At 40.2% G+C, this 17,273-nt stretch overlaps 2 protein-coding genes across 12 annotated transcripts in view; both read right to left on the reverse strand.

The window, feature by feature from the left end:
- The window catches only part of fcho2 (FCH and mu domain containing endocytic adaptor 2), a 42,063-nt gene extending 39,959 nt beyond the window's left edge, over window positions 1-2,104 (reverse strand). For 2 of the 8 annotated variants that reach the window (XM_034897087.1, XM_034897086.1), the window contains exon 1: window positions 1,821-2,104. In XM_034897087.1, coding sequence (XP_034752978.1) covers window positions 1,821-1,853 — 33 coding nt within the window. In that variant the 5' untranslated portion in view covers window positions 1,854-2,104. The remainder of the gene's footprint in view (window positions 1-1,820) is intronic. The other 6 variants (XM_034897089.1, XM_034897088.1, XM_034897092.1 and 3 more) reach the window with 5 other exon arrangements.
- tnpo1 (transportin 1) overlaps window positions 1-17,273 on the reverse strand; it is a 29,772-nt gene that overhangs the window by 2,300 nt on the left and 10,199 nt on the right. For 2 of the 4 annotated variants that reach the window (XM_034897096.1, XM_034897097.1), the window contains exons 8-25: window positions 16,803-16,925; window positions 15,766-15,884; window positions 15,347-15,407; window positions 14,423-14,594; window positions 14,036-14,188; window positions 13,718-13,943; window positions 13,029-13,200; window positions 12,663-12,749; window positions 12,415-12,522; window positions 11,726-11,884; window positions 10,874-10,961; window positions 10,689-10,787; window positions 10,460-10,555; window positions 8,609-8,684; window positions 7,556-7,655; window positions 7,388-7,462; window positions 6,307-6,446; window positions 3,074-6,166 (exon numbers count right to left, since the gene is read on the reverse strand). In XM_034897096.1, the coding sequence (XP_034752987.1) occupies window positions 6,339-6,446; window positions 7,388-7,462; window positions 7,556-7,655; window positions 8,609-8,684; window positions 10,460-10,555; window positions 10,689-10,787; window positions 10,874-10,961; window positions 11,726-11,884; window positions 12,415-12,522; window positions 12,663-12,749; window positions 13,029-13,200; window positions 13,718-13,943; window positions 14,036-14,188; window positions 14,423-14,594; window positions 15,347-15,407; window positions 15,766-15,884; window positions 16,803-16,925 (2,022 nt within the window). In that variant the 3' untranslated portion in view covers window positions 3,074-6,166; window positions 6,307-6,338. Of the gene's footprint in view, window positions 1-3,073; window positions 6,167-6,302; window positions 6,447-7,387; window positions 7,463-7,555; window positions 7,656-8,608; window positions 8,685-10,459; window positions 10,556-10,688; window positions 10,788-10,873; window positions 10,962-11,725; window positions 11,885-12,414; window positions 12,523-12,662; window positions 12,750-13,028; window positions 13,201-13,717; window positions 13,944-14,035; window positions 14,189-14,422; window positions 14,595-15,346; window positions 15,408-15,765; window positions 15,885-16,802; window positions 16,926-17,273 lie in introns of those variants that run through there. The other 2 variants (XR_004660004.1, XR_004660005.1) reach the window with 2 other exon arrangements.

The following is a 17,273-nucleotide window of genomic DNA, read 5'->3' on the forward strand; positions in this document are numbered from 1 at the left end:
ACTGCAAGTTTCACAGAGGTGACATGGCAGTACCATGTCTGGCTCCTAATTCATACATTTCTTCACTTGAGGGGGGATCTATGCCAGGATTACATACAATGCCACAAATAAACAAAAAATGTCTCTTCGTCAAGTACAGAGTGAAAGAGCGTAGAGTGGGGACAGGTATATCCTCTGTGAAGCCTGATGTGGTCTGGATGTGGTATGTTTGTAGTCAAGTCAAAAGGGAAATAGATGCATCCGCTAATGCCAAATGTGTGTGTGTGTGTGTGTGTGTGTGTGTGTGTGTGTTTGTGTGTGTGTGTCCTGCATGTTAAACACACAGCTGATCTTTGCCATCACTGGATTCTCTTGTGTCCCACAGTGCAGGGCACAAAGGGCAGATTGAAGAGTCCAGAGTGTCTGGGACTCGAGGCTCTACTCTTTTCCATTTAGTTAATGATGAAGTCTCCTTTGGAAAAAGGCTTTGAGGTTGACAGCACTGCATTTTTAAATGACTTTGCTTAACATCATTTTTAGTAACAAAGTTAAAAAAAGTTAAATTTATACGCTATGTAAGCAGGATATTCTTTCCAGCTTTTATCACCTGGAAATGAGGTCATCTGAGGCTAAAAGCCAGAGCTGTTTGCCACCTTCGGGAAAACAGGAATGCATTACGAATGGTGGCTGTTTGACAGTACTTAGAAAAAAATTGCAACAACCTACAAAATAGACATTTATGAACTTCTTATTCAACATATCATCACTAAATCTATACTATATGCAAAATATATACATTTTGACAGCATGGAATGTAAACGTAGCACTGCTTTTCCAAGAGCTGTCAGTGCTCCTAATCAAAAGGTAGATAACAGAGCAAAGTAATAACACATGTATTAGCATATTTCTGCCCTATTCAGCCACCTCATTTACATATGGCTGTTGTACATAACCCCTTGGGGTGGTTAACCAAGAGACCACAACATTTAGAAAAGTTCGGATAACTCAGTATAGGATTAAAAATCCCATACTTGCAGCAGTGGTAATAGTGCAATACATGACCTGATATTTTACAGTTGGAAGAGAGAGAGAAAAGCTGGCGTTGTTATCACCTTTGATAACACTGTGGAGCAATAAAAGAAAGAAAAAAAAAACAGATAGGTTGAAGGCGGATGAAATTAATATCAGTGAGACGGGCATTTACTTCTCAACCTGCAATAACATACCGTGGTCACGTCAAGTCGGAAACTAAATGACCTCTCGGAAGTACATAGACAACACTGTACACAGTGTAATAGTATTACATGCACTACAGCAGTGGCTATACAAAAATATCAGTTAAATATCCAATACAATGTGAGAGTGCTTTCGTGTTTTTAAAGCTGTCCTGTAACTTACTAAACATCTGGCCTCTCAACGAAACTTTAATACGGAAGAAAATGACGCGAACGGCCAAGTGGCTATGACTGACAGACGAAACGTCCAATGACATTCATGGAACTGACCATAAACATTCCAAACAAGCTCGAGAGAGCCAATTAGCGGGAGCAAGGGTGGATTCTTTGAGGTTTCAAGTTAGATACGTTTACAGAGGCCCAAACCCCGGGGTGGCAAAATAATAATCGCCGAGAAAAAAAACGAGGGCCGGGGGGCTGGTGACCAGTAGCCTGTAGGTCTGGCGGCACCGGACACCGCCTGTTCAGCGGCAGCAAGCTTCATGCCTCTGCAACGTGAATGCTACTTGATTCCGAGCTGACATGAACATGTTAGGGAGGGAACACAGCAAGAGAATAATAAGGAATAGCACCGGTGTAAACACCGTGAATAAAAACACCACATACCCAGAAATTCTCTAGGAAGTAGGGCGTTATCATCTTGTTTTATTCCTCTTCACCGAAACTCTGGAATTAGTTGTAATGCAACTTTTAAAGCGTAAATCATCCAGCGTCCTCCCCCCGTTTCTGTTGTATCTGCCTTTCCCCGTTTTCCGTCTCTCCCCTTTCTTCTCCCTCCCCACCTACAGACTCCACCTCCACCACTCGGCTGTATTGCGCCTCTCCCCTATGGTTTCTTCCCGACGTAGAAGTGCAGACTTTCGCTGGACGAAACAGCGCTACCAATGGCGGAAAATGCTAACAACCGGCTGTCTCTGAAGTGCTGCGTTCAAGTGATCCGCGTCAATGTCTGGACTCGTGTGTGCTGAACATGTTGTAATCGCACGTTAAAGGAGCAGAGTTGTGAATTAGGCGAACATTGTTGCCTTAATTCTTTGAAAACAGAAAACGCTAAAACAAACTTACGCCGGACTACAGAAATACACACAATACCGGTATAATGCCATCCATCCATCATCTTCATCCGCTTATCCGGTACCGGGTCGGGTATATCGCCCATAATGCTAAATGATGCTAAATGAAATCATATAATACCATGTTCCAATCGGGCTGTGAACACATCTTTGCATATGTCAAAGTTTCTTTTTATGTAGGTGTGCATTAGATTGATTAGTACAGATTTTGGCCGCCACATTTGCCTTTTAACATGATAGTTTTACCGAAAGGGATCTTAGCCAACAAGAATTCAAAGATAGGTATAACTAGTTAAAATAGTACAACAAGTAGCCAATCGTTTTTCTAGGTGCTATATGCGAATCAAGTTATTATTAATAGCCACACAACTAGAATAAACTTGATATGATGCATTTGTGATTGTGTTTTCATACTGTTTGGCTTCGTGCGTGTGTGACGTATGGTGAAATTATAAAGATCTGTTGTTGAATACAGTTAGGCACAGTACAGTAAATTACCAATGCGCTGTTTGCACACATGCTAACTGCCATCTAGCTCAAGAAATATGAGGGCGAAAAAAAACAATTTTTAATAAAAGATAACATCTTTATCCTGTTAAAACATATTTTATGCGGGGGAGGACTATTGCCTCAGGCTTTTGCTGCCATGGTTACAGGGAGAACTTGATACAAGCCTTAAAGGCCTATGATGTTTCCTCCATCTTTCCTTGCATGCTAATGTTATGCAGCTGCAGCAGGAAAGGAGCTCTACAAAATTAGAGAATATACAAGACAAATGCCCGTAAATAATGTAAACAATTTATTGGAACATTGTACAGATTCAAGCAATGGTAACCAGTCACATCCACTATATCATCTTACAAATATTACAAAATTACTACAGTACAATATAGATTCTTTGCATGATCCAAAATATTTGGTGGCCCCCAAAAGTATTACTTTTTTTTTTAATTCAGCAGCTTATTAAAAAAAATTCAAATCATGTCTATCAAAATGATGTTTTTACTTTTATTAGCAAAAAAGATGAAGGCAGATAGTCAATAAAGTTTGAAGGCTAAATGAGAATACAGGAGTTTTTAGACATTCCTTAATATTGGTGGGTGCTTTATAAAATACAAATTTTCAGTAAAACTTCATAGAAAGTCTTATATTTGCAAATTATGTTCATAATATTATCTTTATGAGTTGTCAACAGATTTCTTTACTTTTAAATTAAGTGTTACCGGTTTCTTCAGATTCAGTAAACTGTTTGTCTAAAACCCCAACAAAACCTCAAAGTATTTGCTCTCAAGGCATGGTGTACACATTACACTAAATATTTACCATAATCTGATAAGTACATTCAGAATGTGCAAGTTACGATTTTATTCTCCCCCCCGCCTTGTAATTGTAATCACATTTGACAGCTAGCAGTGTTGCACACATATTAACATTATTGTCAATTAACACCCAGTTACCCATTTTTAATATGAAGTTTTACTAATCTTTAGTTGTTGAGAGGAGATGCATGAAAGCGTACATATTGGGAAAATGATAACAAATAACAATGAACACAGACAACCTGAGGTTAACACATTGAAAACACGTATTCAAGTAGTAAAACACAACTACAATGTATAGCAGCAGTCAAGTCAGAAATACAGCACAGTAATGGGGGGGGGGGGGGTTGTTTTGCACACACACACACACACACACACACACACACACACACACACACACACACACACACACACACACACACACACACACACACACACACACACCATCAATTCACCGTTTACTTCATCTACTTGCATGCCAAAGAGCTGGAATGTGACAGACAAAACCACTTCAAAACACAAAACGATGTGGCACATATAAGTATTGGCCTCTGTATTCCATGATGCATTATATCTTGTATTTACTGTTTACCTCATTAATGTTAAATCTAAGTGATTAGGTATATGTTTTGTATTGTGAAAAGTTATCTAAGACACTTTCACAAACTAATAACCCCATTGCATCGAGACACTTAATGCGTTCGGTAAACACATTTTAGCAGCAATACTGAATAATGATGATCTGTTAATACTAATGTTATATTCTGAAGGTTTAGCTACATCATCATTATACATCATATTTCAAGCACTTGCAATTAAAATTTTAAGTGCATGTTATGTGCATCGCAAAGGGTTAAAATACCGCAGTTATTACTCTGGCCAGCAGAGGAACAATGACTGGCAGGGCATTAAAAAAAATAATAAAACAACAATCTTATCTCTCCAACCCATCATGGAATACATTAAGGCTATCTGTAACTTAAACACGTACACATTTTATAAAATATAACAGCGCAAAACAACCAGAGACAATAACATTGTTGTAATTTCACAGTATTTAAAAACTATACATCCAGCTATGGGGTAAAAGTTTAGGGGGAGCACTCCAGCATGATGTATGTGAAGTTATAAAAGTCCCAGTGTTGCAATACATAAATGGTTACTATGTACTTTTTAACCTTTAATTGAAGCTCCCCTCCCTCCTGTAATCCCCTTCCCACTATATGTTGGGCTGTGAGGGGCCACCAACATGCAAGAGATGAAAGTACCCCACAAAACACAACCACCCAAGACATTATACAGTCATCCTCAAGATCATGCTTTTAGCACAAGAAGCCAAACAACCAAGAAGAAAACTTCAGAACATTGAGAAATTAACATATTTAACATTCATTCGATGGGCTGCATGGTTCTGACCGCCAGAGTCACAAACTCATGAGAAAATATAAAGGATTGTAAGCATCTAAATCTCGCTAATGAATGTCCACGTCACATTCACGCCACAAGACCAAACCGAGAGATTCACTCCGACATTACACCACAGCCAAGATTTTAAACATTTCCGGACTTTGATGCATAAACCCAGTCATGCTACGGTACAGCCATTTGCTGTAATTCTCAGGTAGAGGAAACAAAAACAACAAAAAAAGTACGGTAAATAGATAAATTACAAGGTCAAGGAAGAACCTTATCACAGAGCAATGACAGCTGTCAGACGCAACACACACCACTAATGTTCCACAGCTTTTCACAATGATACAAGCATGCTACCTATTCCCAGGAAAACTGCTCTTAAAAGAACATTGTGTGCTCTCCAGTGACATAATAAACAGAGTTTGCCCTGATAAAGAATGGAAACACTAAAAAATTTGATAACTATATAGATGATAACTTATTCTTGGTGATATGCAGCATTATAAGATTGTTTCCTCCGGAGTCGGATCCACTAGGATGCTTTCTTAGCATCAGCTGCTATTCCTTAGATTGAAGCTATCCTTGTATTTAGAGAAAATACCTCTTGAAGAACCTTTAACTTAACTCAATTCAAAAAAACTTGACAGGTAGAATTCACCACATGCCTTTTACCTGGCTGACATGATAATAAATGTGTATCTGCTCTGAAGTCCGGTTTTTGCACCTTTCAATGTGCAAACTTTCCTCATCTAAACAAAATCAAAGAGCAAATGCTTCACAGTGTTTTGCAAAAAAATTCAGCTTTGCTTACATTTCTTCTCAGTCGTTCAGGTAACAGAAAATATGATGTTTGGGGAATAATTGGCAAGAAAAAAAGGTGATAGATTTTGTTATTTCTGATTGAGATGTGATAACTTGAATTTTCCTCCCATGGTAAGGTTGTTCTGGCAGTCCCTTTCCCCCCTTTGCCTGTGCAATGGGGGCACTGAGCACTGCAGCTACCACCTCCCTCCCACCCCGTCCTTCAGGTCAGGGAGGGGTCCGCACCCCTTCCCTCCCCTCAGCAGGCAGACCCTTCCCCCCAGTAAAGGGTAACATGTTCCCTGGGTAAAAGAGGTTCCCAATATTGTCTCCCATAGTATTTGACCTGTGGAGAAAGAAAGCCTCATTAGAATGCAACACAATCCTACAGCAACATTTCTTTTGTATTAAATAAATACTGAAATCACAATGTTTTATGAATCTATTTTCTACAATAGAAAATGATATCGGAGGAAGGAAACTGACCCCAGTGATGAGGCACCCTGCTGTGGAAACAGTTACACCCCGTAAAATGTCGCCAGCCGTTCCTTCAGTGGCATGGGGAACTGATCTGAGAAGCGGCTCCAGTTGTCCTCTCCCACCTGGTTCTTAAACCCGTGAAGGATCTGAAATCAAACACCCGGAGAAGTTCACACCAAGTCGTCATGGAGTGATGCCTTTTCCAAAATAGATCTTGTGCATGACTGAGTTATTGTCAGTGTCAAGTGTAGACACTAGGGGCGGAACGGTTCATGTGTTCGCATTGAACCGAAACAGTGCGGTTTGGTAAATGAATTTAAACGGAGAATAAACGGCAAAAAAAATATATAACTTGAGTGCAAATAAACTAATGTAATGCAGAACTACTGTGAAAAACAGAGATGCTGTGTTTTTATTGATGTTTTATGGCTGATTGTCTTTGTTTACAAGTTCCAGATGGAGTCTGGAGATGATGTGGGGTACTTATTGTTTACTGTGTATTGACCTCAGACACTTCAGCCTGAGACAGAAACTATGAAAAAACTTTGCCTTCTACATTTTTGTTCTGTTTTCCCCTCTATTGTACCGAACCGTGATGTCTGAACCGAACCGTGACTTCTGTGTACCGTTCCACCCCCAGTAGACACCATGTCATTCCTTCCTTTGACCACTGGGGGGAAGAGATTGGGCATGCAGTACATCAAACAGTCTAGGCACATAGGAAGTCGAAAGCCAACAAAGTAGAAAAAGATTATACAAGGTAAATTAATTAAAATAAAATAAGACACAAAACTCAGGATACTATATAAAAGACTGCAACAAATATAATAATGTATGAATTCTGTAACTGGAGGAGACAACTTAGGAGGGGTTCTTGCATTTGTCAAGAGAAGGAATATTGCAAATATTGCACAGTAGCTCACAGAAGGGTAAATTAGTGAGGATTGATTGCACAGGGAGTGATCATAAATGCATCGCTGACTGATTTTTGCAGAAATTGTACTTAATGAAATCAGTAATGTGAATTGTGATTTAATTCAGTGCATGTTTTTTGTATTGAAAAAAATTAAGCCTTTTCAGCTTTTACCTTGTAGAACATGTCTCTGAGGTCGTCCTTTGGATTTACCCAGGAGGCCACTGCGTCACAGAAGAATATAAAATCCTGTTCCAGAGAAGAGAGGTGAGGCAACATTTCAACTTGCGGATCAACTGACAACACAGTGACCACCCTAACCCTCATGTTGCTGGACCTCACCTGCACTACACCTCCCGGATTCACACTGATCATAGTGCAAATTCCTCTGAACGCAGAGTCTTTCTCCTCATTGTCTCTAATATTTCGTAGAGAGGTGCACCTGGCAACAGGGACGACCAAATTTAACATCAGACATATCAACAACAACAAAAACTATTTTAGAAACTTGTATAAATCTACTAAACAGCTGCAACTATGAATGACTACTGCAAATACCTACATGAATTCACTATCATTCTTATTTGTGAGAGATCAACAAATATAGCCTATTTCTATCCTTGATATAAATGTAATGTTTAGGTGTTTTCTTATCATCACTAATAATTGTGGTCCTTATCAGCAGAAACATATTAGACTATGTATACATCCATGTGAGGAGAAAATTGTTCTATAATGATCTGAGAGATAACCACAACAAGTCAAGCATGCACACAAAACAGATTCTTTTTTTACTTGTAAAAAAACTACTTTGAGTTCTTATAACTTCACTTTAGCCTATGAGCAGTGTGTTCAGCAAAACCTCATCTATAGCACCTTGAAAATAACATTACGTTTAAAAAAAGATTGACTAGAGAAGGTTTGGGGTCTTTTTGTTGTTGTTGGGACAGGCACATGCAGCTGGGTGACTACTATATGAGAAAGGGATTTAGGAAATGCTCTTTAGCAGCAAAGACTGCATCCTTTCTCTGGTTGAACCAGCAGGCATGTGACAAATCTGATCCCATGCATCTTTTAGGTTAGCGACAGTTAACAATGACAAAAAACAACTAGAAATTAAACAAAGTAATGTATAATACATGAAGGTGCTACTAAGGCAAATAAAATACAAAAAACGAATCACAAGTAGGACCTAAAAGAGGACAGGGTTAGTCACATGGTTGGCAATGATTACAAACTGATAAGAAGAAAAAAAAAAAAACTGAAAAGACTTCTTTTAAGAAGGAAAGTGAGGAGTGAGGAGAGGAGAGCAACAGGGCAGAACAGGAGACAGACGAGAAGAAAGGAAGAAAGCAGAGAGGAGATGAATTAAATAAAAGATTGTATAATACACACCAGGGTCTTATAAACTGCTGTAGCATGGGTGCCACCTCTTGAGGACAAACGTAACCAAGACGACCAATTGTTATTGCTAAGGTAACGCAATCACGGTTACACACCACCAAACGCCAACCAAGACATGAGCAATGAGGAGGGGAGGAGAAAAATAAAGAAAAAACAAACAACTCAGAGACATAAATCAACAGAATCTGTGTATGATAATAAACAGAAGATTTCACTAGTGTTGATTATTACTGCCCCTTCAATCATGGGGAGGAATGTAAATATGTAATATGACACTCTAAAAAAAACATACAACACGTTTAAGGGAGAACACATTGACAACTTTGACAGGACATTCATAGAAAAAGGCAAACAATGGCATCTGCTTTCACAAATCATGGGGATCGAAAAGCTATTCAGATCGATTGTGAAACTAATTCAAATCCATTAGCTTGATTTCTCAATGTGTAAGACACAGGCTTGCCAAGGTGTAGCATGTGTTTGTGACTGGCCTAAACAAGAGCCTTTCACTTGGGCTCTCAGAGATTTCTCCCTTAAACTCACAAATGTTAATTTTTCATAACAAAACAGAAAAGTTATTAATATTTTTTTTGTTGCTCTTTTGAAAAGAAATGACAGATTACTCCAAGCCAACTACATGGAGGGAGACTAGTATCCAGCACAGCAGGTTCTTATGAGGCAGAGAGGAGGGAGGACCTAAGTTTAAGAGACACAAAACTATGCAACATTCTCATTAACAAACAGGCATTTATGAACAGTCCAATGACACATGCAGAAAGCAGATGGTATGCTCATTAGAATAAAGTTCAATGCAGGATAAGCTGATCAGAGACTAAGTGAAAAGTGCCACCATGCACTCTCCAACAACTTGCTGCCACAGCCACTGTTAACCGACTGTGGTGTTACATGGCTGACTTATTGAGTTAATTTAGTCATTTTGTATCCGTTGGTTCTACGTCGTGTTTTCAATTCACACACTGAAAACGTGCAACAAATTGTGAAGAAAAGTTCAAACTGTTAAGAAAACTCAAACTGGCGTTACACAGTTATAATTATCATGTATCCTGCACTAAACATTGGCCATTCTTAACAACATTTAACATCTATTGGCAGATATGCATCCACATTTAAAGAACAGTAAATAAAAGCAACAAATAAACTGACAGCAAACAAACAGGAACACATCTACAGAGTCCCTAGATTTTCTTTAATTTAGGCAGGTTACACTTCACCCTGGAATGCACCTTTTGGTTGGAATGGTCTCTTTGACTCATCAAATCATAATTTTCATTATTATTCAATTGGTAAAAACAAGAGCACGGTGTAACCTTCTGTTTTTAAAATGCTCTAGGCTAGGGGCCCTACATTTAGTCAGTTTAGGTGTTCTCTCAATCATTTATGAGTAGTTATTGTTTAAGTATTCTGAAAATGTCAGTATAACAGTTAACTATGTGGGCTGTTGGTGTTCTGCTTCAGTATTCTACTTCACCTGCACAGTCAGTCCTCATAAGTAAATTCCAAGACTGGGCACTTACATGGCTCGCTCTATCCAAGAGTCTCAAGAATTTCACACCAGGGCTTGCCCTCGGTATCTTTTATCTCCATGTACAGGTCACACTGCCAGGTAACAAATCATTAGCTGAAATAGTTTGCATACTTTTGTGAAACCAGCCAAACCTGTAAGGCCCATGGCTTGGGAAGTTTTTTTTGGATAGAGCTCAAAGGGCAGGACAGGCACCCTTGTGAGTGTGGTGAATCCTGGCTGAATGGACCTGAGTGTGTGAGCACCTCCCTGTGTGTGGCGACCTGGCTGGCTGGCTCAGCACTGCCACCGAGTGGTACCTGTGTTCTCCAGTAGAGTCTTTGGGGTATTGGGCCTGTTTATGATCTCCACCAGCTGGTGCAGCACCATGGCAATGTACGGCTGCATCTCAGACCCTAAGGGTGGTGTAGGAACAGTAAGAAAGCATGGAAAGAAATCTGTTCGCTGTTTACTCTGGTGACTCAGTATTTTGTTAACAAAATGTACAGTGTGAATGGTGACATGTAGTGGCATTTTGTTGGCACTCACCCATTTGTATAGATATCTCTCCAATTGCCCATGTTGCATTGTTGCACACTGATATTAGTTCTGGGTTTAAATTACTACCCAGTATGGGCATGAAATCAGCTGGAAGAAGGAAAGTGAGCAAATTTAGCAACACACCAACAATTTATGGCCAAACAGTGTTTCAGAGTGAACTGCACAGAACATACCAATGCATGGTTTGACGTGTTGGAAACAAGCCTTGGTTAAATCGCCAAGCAAAGCAAAAGAACTTTGACGCACTTCCGGCATTTTGTCCTGAACGGTTGGAAAGAACAACAAAGGCAAACAATGCAAGTGAGGTTAACGGTTATCCGATAAGCGCCATGCTATTCACTTTCTTTACCTGCATCAGTGGTGGAAGAAGTATTCAGTCACTTTACTTAAGTAAAAGTGCTAATGCCACACTGTACAAATACAAGTATCATCAGGAAACTGTACTTTAAGTATTAAAAGCTTTCTGCAGTGAAAAATCTCCGGGAGACGTCATGATTTCGTGACGTCGTGGTTGCATTAATCAAGTGATTTAGTTTGTCTTTGCAGAGAACAGAGATGCTGTATTTTCAGTTTTATAGCTGATTGTCTTCTTTTGTTTAAAAGTTCCAGATGGAGTCTGGAGATGATGTGGGGTACTTATTGTTTACTCTTTACATCTGACTTTACTTTACTTCAGGTTGCTGCAGCTAGCTCAGGGGAGAGACTGTATGACGCCAGGTGGTATAGCCGGAGACAGAAATAATAAAAAAAATTCTTTCTGCATCTTTGTTTTGCTTGCCCTTCCATTGTTCCAAACTCGTATCGAACTGTGATGTCTGAAACGAGGTATTAACCAAAACGCCAGTAGCATGAACCGCACCCCTAGTAACAAAAGCTGCCAGATTAACGTAGTGGTCCAATATTTCTCTCTGAAATGTAGCGAAGAAGAAGAAGAAAGTGGCATGAAAAGAAAAGACTCCAAGAACAAAATTTGTCCTTAAGTACAGTACTTGAGTTGATTTACTTAGTGACATTGCACCACTGACCTGCATGCACTGGTACATGAGGGTGAGGATATTGCTACGAGCAACCAGCTCCTCAATGGTGCCTCCCAAACCCTCAGCCAGTCCACTGAGAAGATCCAAAGCCACGATCATGAAGTCTTTGTCAGGGGCCTCATACTGGTCTGGCTGTGACTGATAAAGCTGGACAGTAGAAAAGAGGACAAGAGTGGAATTTAATTAGGTGATAGTTAACTGTGGCTTTGTCACTATGAGCAAATCCTTTCATCTAATGCTACTGATTGGATTCATTGTTAACACAAACATATTGATTAAAGCAGCTTCAAGTGTAGCCCGGCTGTACAGGAAGTAGGTGTAGCAGAGGTCCAGCAGCTCAAACGTGCTCGTTATCAAATCCAATCCAAATTTATTCATAAAGCACATTCAAAGACAACAACAGTTGACCACTGCAGTACAATCAGAGCGAATAAAAACGGAATAAGAACACAGTGACACCCAAAGGACAACAGTTTCACAGCAAAATGACAATAACATAGAAAGAGATCTATTCTGGTGTGTTAAAGGCCTGAGTGTAAAAGTATGTTTTATGAGCGGATTTGAAAACAGGCAGTGTAGGGGCCTGCCTAATATGTAGATAAATGGAGAGAGAAAGAGAGAGAGAGAGAGAAGTGTGTGTGTGTATGCGTACACAGTTGAGGGTCCTACACACTCACCATGGCTTGAGCGAGGGTCTTCTGCACCAGGTTGACACAGCGTTGGTACACAGGCTCACAGTAGGGCAGGAAGCCACTCTGCAGGGCTGTGGCTACAGACGACAGACACTGAGGAAGGCAGGCAGGGGGGTAGATACAGTCAGTTGCTTGTTCACACTCGGTTATCATCACAGGACCGGGACTGACACAACGGACTCACTATCCACTAAATGGTCTGGGCAGGCCGTAACTTTGCATCAGAGACTCACTTCTAATAACGGGAAGAGATCTTTGTCTTCATCTTTCAGCTGGTTCCATTTCTGGATCAGTGGAGGCATCAACATCTGGATGTACTCCTAACAAATGACACAGATTCAATTAGTCTGTATACACAGTACGCAACTAATGACTGGGTAAGATAATTACACCCTTTAAAGCATTTGCCCATACAATCAAACAAATCTTGAAAGCATGGGGGATTTGTTAATGCGTGTTTACTGTCTGGGCATGATGTCTACACAACAACATTAGAGTACATCACTACAACAAGTGAAAGGGGGAAGGAGTTAAAAGTACGTGCTAAGTAAATATTCTCATGTAAATGTGAAGTGAATCCTTTTTTTTGTTCTGCGTACCGGTTTATTGAGATGGTGCCCCACTGAGTCTGCGAGTGTTCCTATGGCGTCGTAAAGAATCAGCAGATTCTTGTGCTGGTACTTGCTGAAAGCGAACACCAGTGTGTCCAGGATGAATGCCAGGTAGGGAACCAGCTCTGTACACGCCTCCTCCTCCAAAGTGGCAAAGGCACTAAGATAAGAGAGACGAAAACATTGTAATTTTTTTGCACAATGATTACAAAAATATATTCTTTTCCCTAGAATTTTTTTTTAATTAATTTTTTCATCCAATGATTCACCTTAATATTTTCTGTTTATACAATACCACTGCCTACATCCTATCTGTTTCCAGCTAAACAGAGTGAAAGCAGAAAAAGCTGAAAATCCATGTTATGTCCTTCTTTACAAATTAAATAAATGTCAGACTGATTGACTGACGTGATGTGCATTCTTCTTAGAAAACAAAGAAGTGAAATATCTTATGATGTATTGTCTCTAATAGTGTATTATTCGAATTGTGTTTTTGTTAAAGAAGAAAAAGAAAATTACAACACTACTACTATTGAAATGCAATATATGAAAATCGCAATACAAATCAAATCGGAACCCATGTATCGTGAAAGAAGCGTGACTAAAGAACTTCGTCCCAGTCCTAGTTTAAAATGATGCAGTAAAATGACATGGCTTTATCAGGACGTCTTGCTCACCTGCAAGCAGCCTCTTGCACACGCTTGTTGCTATCCAAAATACGTTTGAGCAGCTCTGTCATTAGAGGCTTCAGGTAAATATCCGGCGGCTGACTGACAACCCAGTGGGCATAGCGGCTGAGTGTCCAGCAGGTGATTGAACGCACCAGGGCCTTCTTGTCAGACAAACACTGCACCAGATGGGGAATGAGCTCGGGCAGGTATGGGATCATGCCCTGCATGCAGCCTGGAGACAGGGTTAAGAACAGTGTCATTTCTTCTGAGTGCATATTGTACTCTCTATGTTTTGTCCCCACTTCTTCCTATTTCCCTTCTTACCTTCAGCTATAGCCCCCAGCACTAGGATACCAGACTCTTTAACCACCCACTCCGGATGGAAAAGCAGCTCTTTGAGTAAGGGCAGAATGTGCAGCAACAGATCGTCCCTGAACACGTTGGCCAACACGTCCAACGCTGCAGCTGAACACTTACCTAATGTTTGGTGAAAAGTAGTGAGACATACATACAGACATAGAAGTGTGCGGACAAACATCATACAGACATCACAAGGTAAAGTAGACACAAAGAAAAGACAAGTGATCAATACACTGTATGTTTCTCAGCTCTTAGTAAAGAGAGAGGGAGATGATGATTAAAAAGGGCCAATTTATAATCGTATGGAGGCAAACGTTTGAGGGACATCTAGACAACGCCATTTGTACTCACGCAGGTTCCAATCAGAGATAGTATCATCGTCATCATCCAGTTCATCATCGTCATCTTCGTCGTCCTCGATCCCATCGCCCTCATGCTGCTGGGCAACTGTGCGGGAGCGATGGAAGCGCGGCCTGATGTCTTGCTCGTTGTCCGGAATGGCCTCGTCTTCCTCGATGTCCCCCTGAGGCCAAATGTTCAAAGGTGAAAGAAAAGTCATGTATGTTGCTGCTACATATCTTATAAATCAGGAAATATCTGTACGTATGTGTGTGTGTCCGCTTTGAAATATCTCAAGGAGCATTCATCCATTATTTACTTCACACTTGGTTTCCGGGAGTACTCGATAAACTTTGGGTTAGGAGTTTGGAGCAGTTTGGACCATGTTGGATATTTGATATTAATAAACTGGGAACTAAACACCCAAACAATAAATGTTGAGGAAAAGGTTGAGGAAAAGATTTTGAAAAAAGCGGTGCCATAACGCTGGCTCTTCCGTGTCTACCGCTTCACAATAAAAGCCCAGCTTAAATTCAAGAGAGCATTTTGCTAAGAGGAAACTCAATAAAAAGGCATTTCTATCCTTCAAAATAAGTCTGTTTACTCCACATTTTAATGTCTAGTAAAATCTGAATCTACATCGTTTTCTGTCATGTACATGTAGTACAATCTGTACCTCTGAATACACACAGAAGGTCAGTAGTAGGCTATACAATGTGGTTGCATATTAGGTGCTTTGGGGTCCTTCTGTGAGTCATTTTGGGGTAAAATGGTTCTAGGAGAAAGCTACAACAGGCCAAGCAATCGGGCCGTTCCAAACAGGCACATTTTAAACGGGCACTGTATACGTTTTTCTAAAAAACAAAAATCTAAAAAAACTAAAACTAACTAAAAGTAAAATGTATACAACTCAAATATTAGGCTTTATAAACTGACCTTGAGCAGGATGATGTCAATCTCAGAGTACTTCATCCCATTGACAAGCACTGGAGTAAGCCTGGAGCAGAAGCCAAAGAAAAGAATTATGAGAACAAAGGGCAAGGATAGGTTGGAGCCTACAAGCAATCACTCCCATGTGATTCGGTGCTGTGTGACAAATGTTACAGCTGAGGTCAACAGTCAGGGGTCTTAATCAGCCATCTTGAGGTGAGGAAGAGGAATATCATCATAGTACAAGATATTCACTGATTTACTGTCAAGGTTTCTATATATAAATCAACAGCTCTCAATATAACCAATGGAGTGTCAGTCTGTGTATTGTATGTACATGTGTGTGTGTGTGTGTGTGTGTGTGTGTGTGTGTGTGTGTGTGTGTGTGTGTGTGCGTGTGTGTGGGTGTGTGTCATTATTCTTACTGGGAGAGGTGTCCACAGAGCACTTCCTTACACACAGGCTGCTCCGCCAGAGTAAGCCAGAACTCACAGGCTTCCAAGGCAACATTTTCATCTTGGTCCTGAGTCCTCTGTAGCATGTACTGAGAGGAAATAAAAGGGAACTTTAACCCTACATACTTTATATTTACAAATTGTAATATTTAATTTAAAAAAAAAAGTGCTAAAGCAACTACATCTGCAGTCAAACCAAGCACATCTGTCCACGGGGCGTCATCGGGAGCATATCATTGAAAATTGAGTGGTGATACATTTTCTAATGTCAACATAGCCAATGAAAAGACAAGTACCGGTATTTATGCCCCCCCCTAATGTTTATGGGATGGAGTCAAAATGAACTACAGTGTCTATGTTTATCATAAGCAACATCCAGTGCAACGGTGTGGCTCCCTGATATATTTTAAATTGTTTCAAAACAACGATGGAGGTCTATGGCGCAGAGTAATAAGTGTGACGGACAAAACTTCAATTCATTATTGATGTTTTGTGGGGAAATATTAAAATATTTTAAGTAAATATAGAAAATCACCAGACTCTATAAATACATATATCTGTTTTTATAATTATTTAACCGAGCTATCGCCTTCTTCTCTCACTTGCTCAGTCTTTGTCTATGAACCCCTAGTCTATATCCACCATGTTCCTCTTCCGGGATTGCTCCGTTGCCGCTAGATTTCACACTTTCCGCTCTCTTTGGGTTGGAATTTTAAACTCCAGTCAATTTATGAGGACTATGGCTAACTGTTCCCCAGACCTGTCAAATCTTAGTTTTCTGTTGCATGGATAAAACAACTTTCGAACGTACACGTTCCACCAAAACCAGTTCCTTCTCAAGGCTACTTTGCAGCGGCGGCGTGGCTCTGTCCGTGTCTCAGCACCGCCAAAGACAATTGGGATTGGTTTAAAGTAAAGCCAATAAACCACGGCAGGTTTTTATCTCCACTGCTGTGGACGAAGGTCCAGCAATGAGGGACTAATAATCCCCCCACAAACTCACTCACCTCTATGATGTTGTGCATGTGTGGCAGGAGACGGTCCAGGCGAACTTCTAGCAGCATGACTAGAGCTCTGCACACATTCTTCCTCACTTCTGGTTCCTCATCCGTCGCCAGTGCAAACAAGTTCTAGAGAGGATATGAAGACGCCAGCGTCAAACGTCTTCTTTGTGAAACAACTATTACAAACAACAGCTTTGTGTTGGGGTCCTGGTCACCCTGTCGGGGTTGTATTTGCTATAACGACCGCCTCGCTCTACATTATCCTGCTTATTATATGGCCACTTACCAAATAAATCAATAATTTGACACAAAATATTGTGCTATGCATGGCAACGGTGTGTTTTACTTAGCAACGGTCTGTTATCAAGAAAATAACAGACCGCAGAATGCCTAAAGTACGTTATGTGACTATGTATTATGTCACATAACGGTTTCTTGTGACATAAATACAATGGTTCCAATCTTGGGACATTT

Source organism: Etheostoma cragini, chromosome 16 (assembly GCF_013103735.1).
Source record: "Etheostoma cragini isolate CJK2018 chromosome 16, CSU_Ecrag_1.0, whole genome shotgun sequence".
Lineage (NCBI taxonomy): Eukaryota > Metazoa > Chordata > Actinopteri > Perciformes > Percidae > Etheostoma > Etheostoma cragini.